General features: G+C 44.6%; 1 protein-coding gene across 1 annotated transcript in view; it reads left to right on the top strand.

The window, feature by feature from the left end:
• Positions 1–19,181, top strand: part of LOC126522342 (potassium voltage-gated channel subfamily KQT member 1-like) — a 185,437-nt gene that overhangs the window by 107,632 nt on the left and 58,624 nt on the right. The window contains exons 5-8 of the mRNA XM_050171073.3: positions 2,604–2,714; positions 5,238–5,422; positions 10,239–10,313; positions 12,457–12,680. Coding sequence (XP_050027030.2) covers positions 2,604–2,714; positions 5,238–5,422; positions 10,239–10,313; positions 12,457–12,680 — 595 coding nt within the window. The remainder of the gene's footprint in view (positions 1–2,603; positions 2,715–5,237; positions 5,423–10,238; positions 10,314–12,456; positions 12,681–19,181) is intronic.

Below are 19,181 nucleotides of genomic sequence, written 5' to 3'. Positions count from 1 at the left end.
CGGACAACTAAACACTTGAATTCTGGAAGAGTTGACTGTTGGGCTAGTTGGTCGTCCATATTTGAAGTAGTAGCTTAGCGCGAATAAAACCACGGAAACAAGAAAGACGGACAAGGACAAGCGCTTATCCTTGTCCGTCTTTCTTGTTTCCGTGGTTTTATTCGTGCTAAGCTACTACTTCAAACTAAACACTTCTTCTGTCCTATTGGTATGGGTCAAAAATAGATCGATTATGGTATGTCCCGGTTATATTGCGTGCCAGGCAATGTTTTCGGGCAGACATTCAGCCCCAGGCCACCCATTCAGTTTCTAGGCAATGGTAGCTTCTTGCATGGAGTGTTTTAGTGATGTAACACACTGCGCATTCTACTGGTTGCTGTCTTCACATTTTGATTGGTCCGCAGTCTGGGTGAACCTATCAGTTTATTACAGAAAAAGTGTGACGCCGTGCAAAAGAATATCAGTGTGTCACGCTAGGAGCAAAGTTCGCGGAACCCTGTCGTCGAGGCCCAGATAAGGTGCCGAAGATGGGACAGGTTGCAGGCCAGAACTGGATTTGTTGGTCATAGTTGCCTGATACTGCATCTCTACGTTCTTTGATGGTGGTTCTGATTACGTACTGCCCGAATATTTACCGGCATTAGAGTGCTTGCTTATTGTCTCGTGCGCATTGTTTTGCTTTTGTCGTGGTGTTCGCTTTGACAGATTATCACTGTCATCATATTGCATGGCCTGTCGCGCATTTGCCGGTTTCACTGGGCAAATGCGCAAATTACGCGTTCAATCTTGGGAACTGCACGCAGTACATGGCTTGGTTCGTGGTAAATTTGTGTGCGGCTGGTCGTCCGTTACCCTGCAGTCTTTTCACCGTTGCAACGGCAACTTTGGCTCCGGAGCGTCCACATGATTAGCCAAGTGTTACATTTTTCAAAAGGCACAGCCGACAAACCGACGCACCAGCTGAAGACGAACCTAGAGCAACCACGCAGGGTGACTTGAAACAAGTGTTCGCCATCCCGTGCTTGGCTGGTTTCGACATGACTTTCTCATTTTTTTATAGACTACGCTTCAAGATTGCTACATGAAGCTCCCTCCAAGCTTCTTCTTTAAATTTAGTGCATTAGGTTTAGGACGAGGTATCTAACCACCGTACGTACGTACGCACCGTATGCTCCAGACATGGGGAAAAAAAAAGAAAGCTTGGAGGGAGCCTCATGTAACAATCTTCAAGCGTAGTCATTAAACAAATGAGAAAGTCATGTCAAAACCAACCAAGCACGGAACGGCGAACACTTGTTTCAAGTCACCCTGCCTGGTTGCCCTAGGTGCGTATGGTGCGTACGTACGTTTGTACCGTGCATCCGGGGCATTCGTGCATGGAGCATTCGTGCAATGAGAATTCGTGCATGGAGAATTCGTGCATACGAAGAGAATACAGCGGTTGTACGTGAGCATCCACATTAAACAAGAAGGCTGGTCATCTTGCTGAGCCCTGTTAGCGTTATATAGCGTTGCTTTAGTGTCTGGGCACAAGTGTCCAGCATAAAGAATTCAGCTCTTTATGGCATATTCGGGTGGTCCTTGCAGTGTACTCTGACGGCGCTACACTGGTCGTGGTTGATGGTAGCATAAGCGAAATGCGCGTATAATAAGCAGGCAGGATTATAAGCTCCATGCGCACTTATTCTTGAAATACGGCTTGAAAGCTGTTTTTCACCACCTCTGTAACGCGCATAACCTCTCCCGAATGACCACCGAATTATGGGGTTAATTTACTCGTCCAGCTACTGGTTCTATCTAATCACCGTCACTACGCCGTGGCTGCATAGCGGCAACTACAACAACCTATTGGCGGTGTATTTCTCATATAGACTGACGAGGCTTCACAGGTTCGCCTTTCTACAAGCAAGAGCAATGCAGTAATCATGCCATACATACATACCACTATGCGTTCGCGTTAATTGACAGTCACACAAGGCACAGTTAAGCTTGCGCTCCTTATTAAAGATCACGCCACTTTCAATTTTACTATCCAGTTTATTTAAATACATGCCTCCTTGCAGTGGCGAATACTCCGCGACAAGCGACTGGACGAGGTTTGGACGACGTCTTAGAAGATGTGCGCCCCTGCCCAAGTGCCCGAGTTCGCCTTCTCTGTGAAGACTCACACGCTAACGCGAAATGACGCTTACAGGCGTTGAAACAGAATGGGCAGAGAGGGTGTACCACAGTGATGTGTACTAAACAATACGGACGTGAAGCATGCTAAAACTATACTTTTGTGCCGGGTCGAGTAAACGGTACGTGTGAGCTTAAACTTCACAGTTTTCCACAGTTCGGTATTACTCCAGAAATGTTTCAGCCGCCATTTGCTGCCTGTTCTTTCTTTTTAGATTGTGAACTTTGATATCGCGCAACCCAGGAAACTTTACGTTCTCGCAGCGTGCGAATCGGAAACCGTTTCCCGCATGCGAGAAAGAAATGTAAAATAAGGTGCCACATCTATGCAAAGTGCTGTGCGGCTTCATATAGTGGAGACAAGCCTGACTAACGCTATCATCGCTTTCTCTCTCTCCTAATATTTGTGCAAATTCTCTTTTCAGATCACCCTCTGTACAGTAGGTTATGGTGACACCGTGCCCGTCACGTGGCCCGGGAAGTTGATTGCATCTTTTTGTGCTCTCATGGGAATCTCCTTCTTTGCTCTGCCTGCAGTAAGTGGCTGCCGGTTTACAATGTGACCGCACTCTTCAACCTTCTGCAAATTCCTACTATTCTTTCCCGGTATTCTTTGCATGTTTATGTGCAACCTGCTGTGGCTCAAGCAACCGTCGCGAAAATCGAGTAGCTACGCGAGTTCTCTCAGCTCTTCTCACCCTCGTTCAGCAGTAAATGACCAACGCCCTCTGCGTCTAAAAGAAGTGTGTGTGGACCAATGCCGATGACCACACGGCTGCTACGAAGTGTCTAGTTTTTGAAAGTGGATTTCACGTATGGTTTTAGCCTGTCATTAACATGAAAAGTGTTAATTCGAAATTTATTTTTGTTCTGGTATACTGCGCGAAAAAAGATTAAAAGAATGATAAAAACAGGATAAGAACTCCAGGAGTCGCGAAATAACAGCGAACTGTAGATATTTTGGTACTTTGCCTTGGTGTCTTTTATTCTTTCCGCGGCATTTTATCCGACAACAATAGTGTTCATATGAGGGTTCATCACCGTATTACTATTGTGAAAAGATTCATACGTCGACGTCATTTTAGATGGAACAAGTACACTGAACACTAAACTATTTGTTCGACGTCAATAATGCGCATAGATTGGTTAGTGTTCATCGCCATATAAATACGGTGTCCCATTCAAGCATCGATATTATATAAGACAGGAATCTACCGAGAAAGACAGATATTAGTACACTGAGCACTGAAGTTCTGACGTCCCTGCCGTGAATGTCCAGCATAAATAGAACGCATATATTCCTGAGTGTTCGTTAGCGTATAGCCACTGCGAAACCTTCGTACATCGATGGCATATGAATAGAAATATAATGAAAAAGGCGCAAATTAGCCTGCACGCAATAACTAAAAATCTCGTATTTAGCAGAATATGTTTTATCTCTCTTTTTGCCCTTAGGGGAAAACGCTCAAGCACAAAATGTTATGGACGCTTTCTTCCGTAGGCAACGGCAGCACGCGAAACGTTTGCGAAATCTCTCGCTCTCAGCAAAACGTTGCGTAAGCACGGTGCATATCGATATTGGATTTGGCAGGGTTTTTTTTCCTTGTTTTATGTGGTCTGCGGCTTATTCCATCAGGGAATTGTGCTAGCTCTCCCCAGTGCCTGCGTTAGCGAGTTCCGGAAGCGGCGACTTCCTGGACTGCACTTACTGAACGAAGCTTCGCGCACTTTGTGAGACATTGTAGTCCGCGTCAGTGCAGAAAGCTTTGTTGTGTTATCTCAACCCTGGAGCCCATCCCACATACTTTGCTCTCAGCCGTCCTTGCTATCAATGGTGAATGTCCGTGGGCAAAGGTAGTTTTGCGAGAGCATTCTGTGACCTCGGTTTTCCTGGACAAAGTTTGACTAGACGTGTCTTGAAGGGTGAATGTGTTAAGTTTCGCGCATTCATTCTTGCGCAGGAAACGTTTTTTGACTATCTAAATGGAAGTTACTAAATTTCGGTCAACAAGGCATCAAAGTAGTGCACGTATTTATATTTTTTTCATCGTGACTAGAGTTAAATTTAGTCAGAAAGTCATAATTTGATTTACGTCGCTTTGAGTCACATACTGGCGAATATCGGCATCTATCCGTACGCGTGCCGAGCGAAACCGTCGACGGTGAAAAGCCAGGAGAGGCAATGAAGCGCACACGAGAAAGCTTTCACGTGAGGACGTCCGCCTCCGTCCCAGATCATATTTCCGCTGTTCTGACATTGATGGAGGGCCCGGTTTTTCGGAAACGCGCGAGATATCTGCGAGGCAAGTCGCCTTCGAAGGGAACATTTCTTCGTTTTCTAATTCTGTATTCCGGAAATTTTTCAGAATTGCGCGAAAGTGGCGGCACAGAATCTTGCTAGGACGTTTGCGTGTGATACTTACGTTTAGCTCTTTGGAGTCGACGTTCCCTTTCGTTTCCTACATTTTTAAAGATTTTAGAAAGTGAGACGTACAGTGACATGGCTGAAATGGAGGGGTGGGTTGTGAGAAGCAACGCGATGCTCTTCATACTCGTTGTCTGACACTACGGTATAACACTGTGCACCGTAGCTATACTGGCAAAAATGACCTGGGATATCTGCAAACGCTGTTCAGTGCACTACGTTATACCAGAGTCATCTGGTTGTGCTCTCTGTGCGTGAGTCTCGAGCTTCATTACTCGAACGAACTGATATTTACTTAACTATCCTACTTACCTGATGGCTAACCATTGAGACGCACTTCCAAGAAATATTCCTGTCGTGATAGATATGAAACAAATAAACAATTATGAAATAGAAAAAAAATGAATGTTCAATTGTTCGATAACACGTTATTTTAACGGACAGCTCCGGCTCCGTTTTCTACAGAAGACTGCTGTGATTTCGGGAAGGACAAAAAAAAAGAGTAGGAATTTTACAAACACGCGTAATGATCGTATTCTCGCCTCTCTCTCTCTCTCTTTTGGTAAATCGAGCATTCTTGTTCTCTTCCACCTTGAGCAGAAATGTTAGCTGACGGCATCTCGCTCGCTCACAGGGAATCCTGGGGTCTGGATTTGCGCTCAAAGTACAACAGCAGCAGCGACAAAAGCACATGATCCGACGGCGTGTGCCAGCTGCTACTCTAATCCAGTGCCTGTGGAGGTGCTACGCCGCAGATGAAAACTCCATGTCCGTGGCAACGTGGAAGATTCATCAGGTCCCTCTGCCCAGTCCACCAACGTAAGTGGCATTGGCGGCGTCATGAAAATGCGCACGCCCAGTTCGCGCTTTTCTTTGAGCTTTGACGCCGCATCACTCGCACATGTCAGTCTCAATGTGCAAAAGTTCGTTCGTGGGAACACGATGACCACTGAGAGTGCAGGCGAAGGAAGCAGAGTTCTTCAGCGGGTGAAAATATCTGCCTGTCTCATCTACACTGCAGAGAGCAATGGGTGGAAAGCTGGGAAAATGCAGAAAAAAATAACTGTCCGAACACGCATGCTTAAGCGTAGTTCTGGGATTGTGGACTCTGGGCGCAATCAGGTCTCTCATAAAACGTAGGAGCGCCTGTAGAGTGGTTTGCTTTGGAGTTGGTAGAAACCAGAATTCAGAACCGCCTCGTCCTAATGTGGATAGTTTTCCAGCTTGCTGAGAGATATGGAGTGCTTGTGCTATTACGAGAGCACTCACAAAGAACGCCATAGTCTGTTTAAGTAATGCATAAATACCACAGAATGAGCTTCTGGTAGTTCGTATGCCTATTTATGCATCTATAATTTCCACCTCGACGCACTGAAGACACGTAAGCGCCAGGTCATAAAGTCACTGACCATTATCGAGAGGGTATCGTCCCTAGCGATCTAGGTAATAAGTACATCAAAAAATATTTTAGGCCTCCAAGCCCTGAGCCGACGACCGTACCTACGAGCCTTGCAAAACTCTGTTATAAAAATGGAGTATGCTCAGTTTGAACATTACATTGTGTCTTTAATATAGAAGGCTTGTCGGTTGTGCCTGATGGGGACCAATCTACTGCACTGGAATTGTGTGTTGGTATGCCACAAGGGTTCGTACTTGGTCCTTCATGGTTACATTATGGCTAGCAGGAACTGAATTCTAGCGTGTTTTAACTATAATTATGTGGCGACATTGTGCAGTGCTGGTTTACTTCAAGTTGCATCCTCTGATCATTTGATGCTTTACGGAGACCTGCGTGCATCCAAGTGAACTCGGCCTTTATCTCTCAAATGTACAAATTTTTCGTAAAACTTTGGATTATGAAAACAATTGTCAGTTATAAAAACAATAAAAAGCTAAACAGTGCAAGAACGTGTACGCCTTTTTTATGTACGGATTGGCAGGCCATAGATCTCGCTATGGTTAGTCTCTTCATGGCAATTGACCAAGCGTTGCCCATGTTGAACCACACAGAATCAATTGATGCCATGTTCGCAATAAAAAAGCTCACTCCAAGTGGCATTTCTCCCCATTGCGAAACAAATTAAAGGCGTTCGAGAGTGTCACTATAATAAGGAAAGAGGGAACGTGCGAAGGACAACGGTTATTAAGCGGTTGTGTCACGAAGTTTCAAGCACTGCATGTCACCAAATGTAGCACTAGTGCTTTGAACGCCCACAGCTTCAAATGCTTCACACTATCGCCATAACAATCACATTTCACTTTCACAATCACAGGTTCTTACCTAACTAAAGAAAAGAGGCAATGACTGCTTGAATATGAGCGCATATTGACATAGTATTTTACAGGATACATGCTGAGCTCGGCGCGTAAGCATTACGTGGTGGTGCCTTCGGTATCAGTTAAATTCCTTTGTGGACGAAAGCGAATGCATGGGAGCTATCTTTCTCGTGCCAAGGTCACAACGAAGCACAACTGCAACTGAATCCGCCGGAGACTGAGAACATTTCGTGAACCATGCGTTGTGCCTCGCCTGTCGTCCACTGTTTGCATTGCTGCCTGTTCTTTTTTTCATATACGTGTGTGTGGACAATTTTGCTACTGAAGTGTGCACCCTGATGAAATTATTTGCATGTTTCACACACAGTACGCGGTAACTAAACTAATTTGCACAATTCACATGCACGCCAAATGCAAAAGATGTCCTATTAAACGAAACGGCAGAGCAAAGTTTGCATTTTGAGCGACAAAAATTAGCATCAGTGATATTCCTTGGCCCGCCTTTCTTGTGACCTCATTCATTCCGTTTTCGAAGGCATTCGCAATACACTTCCGCTCCGCTGATTCGTTGATGTACCCTTCGCAACTCGTTGAAATACATTGCAGCGTATGTTCATTCGTTACTTGAACTTAAGGTTAGGCGAAAGTGAAAAAGACTGCATTTCGCTAGCTTCGCAGATCCATAGGAGAAACTTCAAGAAGACCGAGGAATGAGTTAGTTTTATTCAGCATTCCCAGTCCTTCATTCAGTGTTCGCACATGTTTTGCTATCTCGTACGCTTGTGTTAGGAATGACATAACTTACTGCCGTTTTGCGAGTCACTATTTGAAATTTGTAAACAGGCGCACATCCGGCAAATTATCAACTTAAATTAAAACTGAATATGCGAATAATATTTATTATGACTATGCATCTCCACCACGGATGGGCAGTATGCTGGAAGTTGGTGAGGTAGTAAGTTTGGAGCGTCGCGGGAATCACACTGCTTGATAAATACATAAATAAAAATATGCTTCATGTACACTCGCGTGTAATTAGAATACGGGGTAACATGCTTTGTATTGGCAAATATGCAACGTACAAGTCTTAAGCTACTGCTGCGAATCAAGTGCACTGATACTCAATTTCTTTCATGTTGTTTACGTGCAGAGAGTACATATTCTTTCTAATTACCAATGACTCTCTAATATAATGGCAAACTTAGCCGACACTCTTGTTTGTTGTTTGGGCATTTTTAGTCCCTAAGGTAAGATAACGATTTAGTTGGTGGCCGACGGCGATTTCCTTATTTAAATAGATCAGAAAAGCAGATGTGCTCTTATTCAACATCATCATCATTATCCTGGTTACGCCTACTGCAGGGAAAAGGCCTCTCCCATACTTCTCCAACTACCCTAGTCATGTACTAATTGTGGCCATGTTGTCCCTGCAAACTTCTTAATCTCATCCGCCCACCTAACTTTCTGCCGTCCCCTGCTACGCTTCCCTTCCCTTGGAATCCAGTCCTTATATATATTATAACCCTTAATGACCATCGGTTATCTTCCCTCCTGTCCTGTCCTGTCATGTCCTGCCCTTAGTGCTCTTATTAAAATCAGCTTAACCGGCCGATGTGAATAAAATTGGTTCGGACAAATAAGAGAGGAAAGCGAAACCAATCGACTGGTAAAAGTAGAAGCTAAATGTCCTGTATAAAGTTTACAGATACCTCTCAACTTCCCAACAGTAGTAGCAGCAGTAGCATAAAGCTGACAAATTCATAAATATTCACCAAAGCAATCTTCGGAGATCTACAAACTGAATCGATTAGATTCTCTGAAGCGGAAGAATAAGTTACATAACATCTTTCAATCTATGTGAAATTATTACATTGTTTATGCAAGCTCTGCACAATTCATACTTACAACGTATGTGTGAGAGCAATGTATATACCTCCCCCTCCGCAATAAACATTCCAATATACGCAGTTCGCCGAATTGTGTTGTTCATTCTTGCTCACTTACGGAGTTCTAGGGCCCTATAACGTAAAACTATTCCAATATATTTTTATTCCAATCTGCTGACGTCAAATTTGCGTAACCGCCGACGCACGCATCGAGCGGTCACCCGCAGGGTTGTCTGAACAGACCAATCAAACGTTCTCCTCATTCATAGGAGGTCATTTTTGTTTGCTTGAAAAACGAATAACATTGCCTACACTGAGCGGCTTGTCTTATCCAATTGGCTGACAAGAGGCGAGAAGCACGCTCAAGTATAGAGGCGTTTAGTGGGGTCAAGCCACTGCATTGAAAATCGATAACCGGATAAAGAGGATGGTGCCGGCGTCTGCGATTGGTCCGCTTTCACTTACTACGATCGGTGGTCGAAAATCGTGGCGGCATGTAACGGAAGCTTAAGAATGACGCTAAAACAGATCTTCAGCAAAGAAGAGTTGGCAAAACGAGGTCGTAAACGTGCCGAGAGTGCTCGAAAACATTGCGTGGCCACGCAATAAGTTTTATTCTACGCAAATAAACACATGCTCTGCGGCAGGTGCGAGTAGCCAGTGCCTGAGCGAATGGCGGCAGCCATCTTTTATTCCTTCCAGAACGGGACAGCCTGCGGCTATTCAGGGGAAAATTCAGTTTTGTTCGGCATATTAATGCATCTTTAAAGCGTACACGTCACTTTGACGCGGCGAGTTGTTGCGGTTTTCTGACGTCGCGTAAGAGGCAGGTGAAGCGGGTGCAGCCCAAAAACTTTTGACCAATAGCTGAGGGCTTATGGAGAAAAGGCGTCGAATAACAAATAACTACGTTTATTTTGTTCAGACAAATGATGCATAATCAGTGTGTATCCATCATATCTGATAGGGAGCTATCGCGGTTTTCGTGACGTCGCGTGATAGACAGGTGAAGTGGGGGGTGGTCCAAAAAAGTTTTTGACGAATCGCGGAGGGCTGATTGCAGAATCGCAATAGAAAAGTTTGGAATAGTTTTACGTTATAGCGCCGGTAGTCTTCATTAGTCATATTTCCGGTTTTAGGCACTATTATGCTAAACAATTTTTTTATCGGTTGAGTATTATTCTCCTAACAACCACTAGATGTTAAGTGTTTCATTTAAGTGCAGCATAACTAAAGAGAACCTCGAGATAGCTAAAGCAGACGCCAAGAATAAGGAAATGTTCTTATTTACTTTAGACAGGAGCGGCAGAATTCAAACTTTTTCTTAATACGAAAATATAAATCAAACATTGTCGCATGTCTGAAAATTCGTGTATCCTTTTCGTTTGGCTCCAAGCACGGGTCTTGCGCTGCCTGCTATTGTCACGCACTGTCGCACTGTGTGGTTTTGTCTTGTTGCACCCCATCTCCAGCTATGCCTCAGGGTCGTTCACAAGCACAAAGCGCAGAGACAGACTGGACCTGCCAGCCCCAGGTGCTGGAATTCTGTAAGTATACACCGGGCACCCAATTTTTTGCACTGATCACGAATGCCGAATGCTATCTCGAACAAATGCACTGTGGTCATAAAGCGAATTCATGTTCCAGTTTCTTGTGTCAAGTGTAAAAAAAGGTAGTAATTTAAAAAAAATGAAAGAACATCCCCGTTTTTGTCCATGCAGAGTAAGTTCATTCTAGGTTTACTAGGCGTTGTTTCTTAGGAGTGAGGACCTATATGCGGTAATCATAACCATGATGACCTCGCCCAGAGTGTCGTATACATGCTGGGCTTCTCGCTTTTATGTGGATAAAAGGATTTTACCGACTCAGTTTTTGTGACATAATCTGTCAATGGTCATAGGCGCCTTCACTCTCCCACACTGTGACAAGCTTGGCTTTGCTATTGCAAGTAACAAATAACTTCCGCCCGCGGTTAGGTGGCTAGGGCAGACGTGTCATTCCGCTTCCCGCACTCGAATATCGTGTTACTTCTGTTTCCACTCATATAAAGAAGATGAAGGGGTGAGCGGAAGATGGAAGCTTGTACAAATCAGCAGCGGACAAACAAAGGAAGCATCAGCGTGGAGCTAAAGTGTTGCCGTCGCCACAGACACAACAATAGATTCCCTTGTTAACACTGAAGCTCCAGTAAGTAGCTTCTATCGCCTTCTCACTGTCAATAGCTTGTTTTGAGTTTGAACCACGTGCTGGGCGGTTGCACAGCATGATTGAGGCCTATTTTCAAAGTCATAAGTTTTTCATTGAACCTTGGGAACGACGTGAGCTCAACAGTAGTCACTCGGGCATCGCCTGAGCGGAATGTGAAATGCCGCACGTGGAGGTCGCGTGGGCTTGACTTCTCTGATGTTGATAGCGCCCGCGGTTTAAAGTGTGCTCAGACTTCAAGCTTTCTTCGCACGTTTTGCAACGGTTGAATACGTGGCACCTACACAAAGCATACTTGAGCGCTTTTCACTGGCGTTGTAACAGTAAAGTCAGTCGTATGGAGAACAATTGAAATATTCGTTGCAGTTCGACACTGACTGCCACCACACATAGATTTGCGTCTTTTATTGCTATAGCAATTCATTGTATGGATACTCCACGCGTACTTCTACCGTCGGCGTCGCCAACGCCGTGAGGTTCCGCATGAAGTAGAAGGGCGATGAAATGATCGCCGCGCGCCGTGTGCTGTATGTGCGAGAAAAAGCGAGCGAGGCCGAGCCGCGGCGATCGCCGGCTCACCCTCGCACTCTTTCACTCGTGCATGAAAGGGAGGAAGCGCGTCGTGTTCCGTCACGCGCACGACTCCGCAGGGAAGGGTAGGGAGGGGTGCGCGTTCTCCTCCGGGAGGCCCATGGGTCCGCGGGCTCCGGCCCGGGCCGCTGTATCTTGAAAGCCATCTGCGACATGTACAGAGTCCGCCGCGCGCTGCATTTTCGCTTACTTCGCGTTGATGCGAGCGGTAGCACGAAAGTCGTTGCGCTCGCTGCTGCTGCCGCGCATACTGACTCCAGCGTTATGACAGTGAGTTTCCGTCGTCACCGAGTGAGATGCCTTCATGTTTGCTTGTGCGCGCGTGACAACAATTTTTACACATCCGATAATGCTGTTATTCTTACTTACTACAGCTGTCCACTAATTTACGGACGAAACTGCGACAATTTTTTTTATGTGCCGAATAATCTTTACTAACTACATGGTGTCTTGGTGAAGGCACTGCAGCTGATGAATAATCATGAATAAAGCAATCTTGGTACCAGAGAAGTGTACGAAGCCTTTCCGAGATTGCATTGCAAGTCGATTTGAATTGCACAATTTCGTTACCACATTTCGAAATAAAAAAAAAAAAGGAATCGCGAGAAAACAGGCACATTTTAGAGATGAGGGCAATATAATATGAACAGTTGTCAACAGTTTTAAGTTGGCTGCGGTGGCTCTTCTTATGGTGAGCCTGTCACTTGTCGTGCGATTTTTCTGGCGGCGTTCTGGTGGGCAGATGTAGTGGCGTTGTTGCAGATGCCCCATTTTCATATTTCGTATCTCGTGCTTCATGATGCTGCCGTTTGCTGACACGCTCTCTGCGAGAGCCGTTACCAGGAACTTATTTTTTTTTTCCGCGGTTCTCTCGTGTCTTCGTGGCGACCGTAGGTTCAAGCACAACACGTCTTTCGTGAGCAGGCTGTCTACGATACGTCGGCACCGACAGCCCGCCACTCCGTCGCACTTGCATTCCCCGATGTCCCGGAGTCGCTACCACTGCGACTCTAACGCCAGCCAGGACAATGTCATGCACTCGGGGAGGCTTCCGGCCAGCTTCAGCGAGGACAGCGTCGCCAGAGACATCTCCGATGCCTCAAAACGAAACTCGGACGGTGAGAGCACTTACTTGGAGCTTTTTTTATTGATCGCTTCAATCGAAGAACTGTGCCGGCAATTGTAATTCGCCCTTTGCAATCTTACGCGCAAGAATTCGGAGCTTGAAATCCCGTATGCCCGTTTCTCTGCTATGTATGTTACCGTCTGCGAGCTTCAAAATTAGAAATCACAGAAATAGCAACTTCGACAGGTCAGGCCAATCAGTGAACACGAGCAAAAAAAAAAAGACAAACAAATGAAATCCCTGCGGTGCAGTTTGACCAGGAAACCTATGTTCACCTTATCAAAAGTCTTATCTCCGCGTGTCGTCAAAACCACTGAGTCATGACGAAGCGAGTGGTTCGTCTCACGCCAAGGGTTACTACGTCTATACTTTGATACCTGATCCTGTAAAATTACTGGGAAATGCAGTTCCGCAACAACTTCTGAATACTTTAGAGTTAACTCTGGTGATACGAAATGAAAGGGGAAATATTGAGCAAGATAGGGCTACAGATATCTGGAAAATCTTACATTTGATATCTCTGAAAGGACCCCAGAAAATGTCCAGCATGCCTACAAGCTTTGTTCATTTCCATGAACGTCCGATGCTACAAACATCGCAAATATCTTTTACTGAGGTGTTGCAGGAAAATGTGATGCTGCTGGGTGCATGACGTGTGGCTAATCGCGCCAAAGCCAGTTGATGGAGCCTGTGCCGGACGGTCACCTGCGCCATTATTCATTCGCGAAAAAAAAAGGGGGAATTACCGCCGCATTTCCATGGAAACTGTCCTCACTTGCAGCTCACGGCCGCTCGGTTCGCAGGATGTTGAAGTACATAAGTCACGGTAATGGTGAAAAAAATATGAACGAAAGAGTGAAAAAAATATTAACAGAAACTAGGCTGGCACACAGCGCTTCGTGAACAGCAAAAGGGGAATAGAATAACAAGTGTCCTCGAACGAGAGGAGGATTTTGAATGAAGTTGTGGGCTGCTCAGAGCTTGGCGGCATTTGGATAAGGCCGCATTGAGGTGAAGTATGCCTATTTTTATTCTTGTACACAACCATAAGCGTTATGAAAATACGCTGACCTTACTAATTATGTTAATAGAGGTATATGCAGAACTCCATATTGAAGGTGAGCACTGACAGAAATTACTATCGTCAACAGACAAAACTTGCGGCATATAAAGGTGTATTTATAAGGCGTGGATGTTGTTGATGTGATAAAAGCCTAGCGATTGCATAAATGCGCTGAACAGTGTCTGTGGTTACGCTTATGCTCCTGGAATGTTATCGAACATCCATTTCATTACCATAGGACTTAGTGTTGATATGCAGGTATTAATGTTTACGTTGTCAATTCTTTAGTCTCTTTCAGCTCATGTTATGTGCGAAAACAATTAATTTTGAGGGAGCTTTTGAAAAGCGCAGAAGTAATTATCGAGCATATTTGCTTTGCAACCAAGACGATTGTTTTTGTGTGCGCCGGTTCGTGTCTACAACGATGTCCTGAGAGCGGTTTAACGGCGCTCCACGGGGAAGCTGCTGCAGCTCGAACAAGTTTAGATACTATATGAAGTGCAGCTGAAAGACCACGACTAGTACACCTACGGTCAACGCAATGCTAGATATACGTTAATCCCACGCCTCATCGGCAGGTTTCGTGTCTTTTGAATAATGCAGCCCAGCATGCCAAATTTCAGCAGTAGCCCCTTGCATTTTCTTCTCCGGAGGGGACAATTAGTACGCGACCCGATGTCAGAGGCCTTGGTTCGTACTCCGTGCCTAATGACGCCCCAGGGGCCTCGTTAGTGCGCCCCCTCTTGCATACAGGACTTGCCGGAATTTTTTATTCGTACCGAGAAACATCTTATTAGCTAATCTTTTGCGCTCGGCTGGATACGCTGATTATCTAGCGTGAAGCCAGTCCTTAAATTTCTTTTTCATGATGCATAATATAGACATCCAATCATGGTTTTGTGTGACAGCTGCATGCTGCAGAACAATGCTTAGGGCGTGAAGACAAGGTTCCGACGGGCTTTAAATTAGGAAGAACATGGAGGCCTACCTTTGTGGCTGTCTGAAAGCTAATAAAATTTAACCTAAAGAAATAATTTGTTCGAAGACCGCTTATTTGGTTGGCGTATGAATAACTTTCTGGTGGTGTAACGGCGCGTGCGGGTTTTTGTGCCTACCGTATAGTTTATTTTGTCTATTGGGCCACGTGTGACAATTCAGTGCCTCTGTCGGCAATGTCGCTTTGTCCTGAATGTTTTGTTTACTTATTGTTTCCTCACAAATTGTCCTGCCGCAGACTCGCGCAATGGATAACAAAGCCGGCAGAGCGCTGTGCCCGTATGGTCTGGGTAACTGGATAAGTGAAGTTCTTTTTGTTGAAATAAAGTGTCACTTACAGCAAAAAAAAATTACTAATCTTCCCCTACGGAGCTTTCGTACTTCCTGATATAGTGAACTTTAAAACACATTATATGAAGAAAAAACAATGATTGAGTTCCCATTCGGCAACACATCGCATACATTGTATATTGATACACCGCTGCTTCATGTAAGTGTTCACAGCATTTGTAGTGTGGCCTAATGTTTTTTTTTTTTCAGCTCATTAGCCACACGTCTATACTTCCTGACTACACGTGTGTACTACGAATGGTGAAAGACTGCGACCAGACACAAATTTTGCTTATGTCATTGTCCTGTATGTTTTATGTGCGCTTTGAACACAATTTGACGGCTCATGTATAAAGGAAATTATTTTAATATGCTTGAGACATGCGTATCACGAAGAGTACGATTCACATACAAGAACTACAGACTTTCTACAGGAGCTTAATACAGGCCAAAGTTGCTTATGCATCTGCAGACTCCTGCATGGTACTTGCGTTGCTTCCTAATATGCATTCGCCTCTATATGCATTTTCACTGCATGTTTTTCTACGTGGTCATTGTTGTGGGGTCGTAGGCCAACGTTGCTTATGCTTTTTACAAGCCCGAGTCGTCAGGCTGAAGCCTTGATACATATATGTGCTCTTTCATCGCTGCCCCTACGCTCTCGTTCTCTAGATTTCAGCTAGTGCGGAGCCTGATTGTGTTGCTAGAGCATGCTTTAATTATGTGTGCTTAAAATTGCGCTCGCATGAATTTTCATGTGATCCTCTCGTCAGTGATATCGCACTTCGTATTTTAGGCGTCGAGGTACTGGTGACTTTAAAAAGTGAATTATTGAAGAGTGCGCACACTGCACTATGCGCGATTCGGTCGGCCTAGGTGAGTACTGCAGGACTACTGAGCGAATTAAATGTAACTTTGCACCTACAAACAAATACGTCTGTAATTAAAATGCAAGAATGCATGCTACCAAATACGCTCGTTTCATAATATAGTTGCGTGATACCTCCATTGTACGACAGCTCAAAAATGGGGCCTACAATATATATTATCAGAGTGCGCTCAGTATATGTTATTCGCTGTGTGATCACACATACTTAAGACATAATGAGACGCCGCAGTGCATCTTTTTTCCTATATTTTTTCAACTGCAGAGCTGCGTCATAGTTCAAGCTCATGGAAGCAGGTATTGCAGTTATGGCGTAATTCTAGGAAGAACTGATGTATACGGTATACGCTGTGCACACCGAACACTAGCATAACCAGCACTGGTTTTGCACTGTGGCAATACAAGGCTGCGTGAAGCTCATGAAGCTGGTTTGTATATGTTGCGTTATGACATGTTTGCGCTGCAAGGCGTAAAACATTCTCATCGTTATTGAGCTGAATAATTCTCATTGTCGAGTGATATAGAAGCATACGGTTTCGAATAACGAAAATGTTTTTTTCTAGCGCGACATTGAAGGAGTCCATTGAAATGATGCGACCATCTATTTCGACAGATGACAGAATTCTGCACATTTTGAAATGAGAATGTACTGAGGCGATCGGATAATTTATATTTACTGTCTGTTGTAATCATAACGCTGTCATAAAGATTTACATATAATTTTTCTCGAAGTTTATTTTTAGCGATTCAATACGAAAAAAAATGTGAGCTGTCCAAACACACCATTTTACAGAGATCACAGGGCCATCAAAAGAATCGGTAGCTTGTATACTCGTCTTTGCTTAAGGTTGATTTAAAAATATGCAAAACGTAAACACCGCCTATTGGGAAACCATCTACTAAACACTTGTAATTTTGTTGGGCACATTTTCTCTATTGTGTACAGGTATTGTATTTCACATAATTCGACAGCATTTGTGAAGGCTGTGCCGCGTTAATCAATGTATATTTGCTGCTGGAGACTGCAATGCTTGTGCTGTAACGTACTTATTGCAGTTTATTGCTGTATCTTGCATATTACATTTGTTACACGGACGCTCTCAACGGAATAATGTAGAGCATTGCGTGGACTACTTATCATTATTTTTAGTCTTAGTGACACGGGCGCTTGACTTTAAGGTTTCAAATGACACCGAAAACTGCTGGCGGATCTGCTTGGAAGACGAACAGTAGTGAGCACGTTGCATCGCTTGGCGCATGATACAGAATAAATGGTACTAGAGAATAAAGATATAACGACAGAGTGTTTTTGCATGCTTTCGTATTTTCCCAAAGCTCCTGTCTTGTAACCATCGTTACCGAATCAGAATGCGAAAATCACTACTTCCGGAAAGAGTGTCATCGGGCTGAAATGACTATCTTATATACAAAGAACTCTGGCAAATGTGAAGTGCAGATAGGAGAAATCTGGCAGAAGAGAAAAAAATTCGTTTCAGGACATCCCAAAGCACTCTTATTACTTTTTAATGTAAGATGATGTTGTGAGAATATACTATTTAACTTGCGGCCAGGTTACCGTAAACTTCCGCGTCACACAGTAAAGTTGTTAGAATGGTAAATGCGACTGTCGAGATTTGAAGGAATGTCCAAGTAGACAAGCTTACGAAAATGTGCTACAGAAAATGACAAGCTCTTGGCCAAATAACGCGAAAGACCGGACTCCTTTTATGCTTACCGCCAGTAGATACCACTTCCGTCTCCATTGGCTAGCTGGTCTCATGCAAAGGATACACTGTTGCTGTTGCGCGCAGGCGAGTTGAGATCGTCCGTGTAACACGGCTTTGTGTGCTTGCCAGCTCTTCAAGTGTCTTGCGGGCGTTTCATTGTGGCATGGCGCCTGCATGCTCGATTTCTTGTGCTCTTGGCACCAATGTGTGTATGCGCTGTTCGAGCGTGCATTCGTCGCGTAACGGGGCAATGACTGTGCTTCGCGCATGCCGATCGTGGTGCTTGCAGAGTGTGTTCATTCAGTGTCGCTGCTGTGGCCTGAGTGCATTTCGTGTTCCCCCTGCTCTGAGCAGATTGCTGCGCCGAAGACGGGACCACTCCTTATGGCCTCTGCGTGTTGCTGCAGAAAGAATTCACCAACCCGCCGTTCCTAGCCCTGTCGCCTGGCTTTAGGTCGGCTCCAGATACAGGTTGGACACAGGCACACTGTTACGGACGCACATTTCACCTAGTCGCGTTGTTGAGGTTGCACACGGTCACCAACTTACACAACGGACGCTGCTCAAGAGTCGTGAATTGTTGGGCGCACTTGTCAATACGTACCTGTAAGGTCCAATGTAGATGTGCGCTTTTAACTTGAATGCTCATGAACAGGTTTATGGCGTTTGTCGCATTTTCCGCAAATGCTGTTAGCCTCCGATTTTGGAGTAACGTGTGTCCGCGCCGCTTTGGTACAACTCATGGCGATAACGAACATAGACATTTTTAAAGAAATTAAAAAAAGAACATTTAGGTTGTCGCCCCTTCTTTTTCACATGCTTCTTGAGATTAAAACAGGAAGTACGCTGTTGTCCACGAATAGTAATTCAGATTTTATTTGTAATTACGTGTACTAGGACAGCAAATTGACTTTCCAGTCCAACAAGGTTATCAGCATTCGACTACCAATGCCCTTCGAGCACATGTGTTCAAGGGCACCAATAGAGCGTAGCTAAGGTTGACAGGTGTGGCGGAGCCATGCTTCACAGCAGTCAAATGTACCAGCAATGCAGCCGGGTAATGGTATTTTCGCCTCACCGTAACAATATCATTAATATAGATGAGGTAACATTGTAATGCTTGCGCACTCATGAGTTGTAGTGTGTAAGAGTTGCTCGGCACTTTCCGCTATCCACATTCGACAACCACCTATCTCAACAATTTCCTATAATAAGATAGTTCATTTATTTTATTTTTTTGCAGATAAGAACAGAAACGTGACTGCATATATATGTGTAGCGGCCATGATAGTATGTCGTTGCCCGTGTGTTTTGTTTTTTAGTATACCGTATTTTCTCATATCTCGAAACCGTGTCGCAGGTACTCGAATTCGGAATGTATTGTTTTTTTTTTTTGTGATCTAACCAACAAATTATGCGGCTTCAAGGTAAACAGAATCTTGCACGCCAAACCGTCGCCCTAAGCGAGCTCAAAGGCAGCAGACATAATCC

Source organism: Dermacentor andersoni, chromosome 6 (assembly GCF_023375885.2).
Source record: "Dermacentor andersoni chromosome 6, qqDerAnde1_hic_scaffold, whole genome shotgun sequence".
Classification (NCBI taxonomy): Eukaryota; Metazoa; Arthropoda; class Arachnida; order Ixodida; family Ixodidae; genus Dermacentor; species Dermacentor andersoni.
The sequence above is the reverse complement of the archived record's forward strand: the minus strand, read 5'-3'. Positions and strand labels throughout refer to the sequence as shown.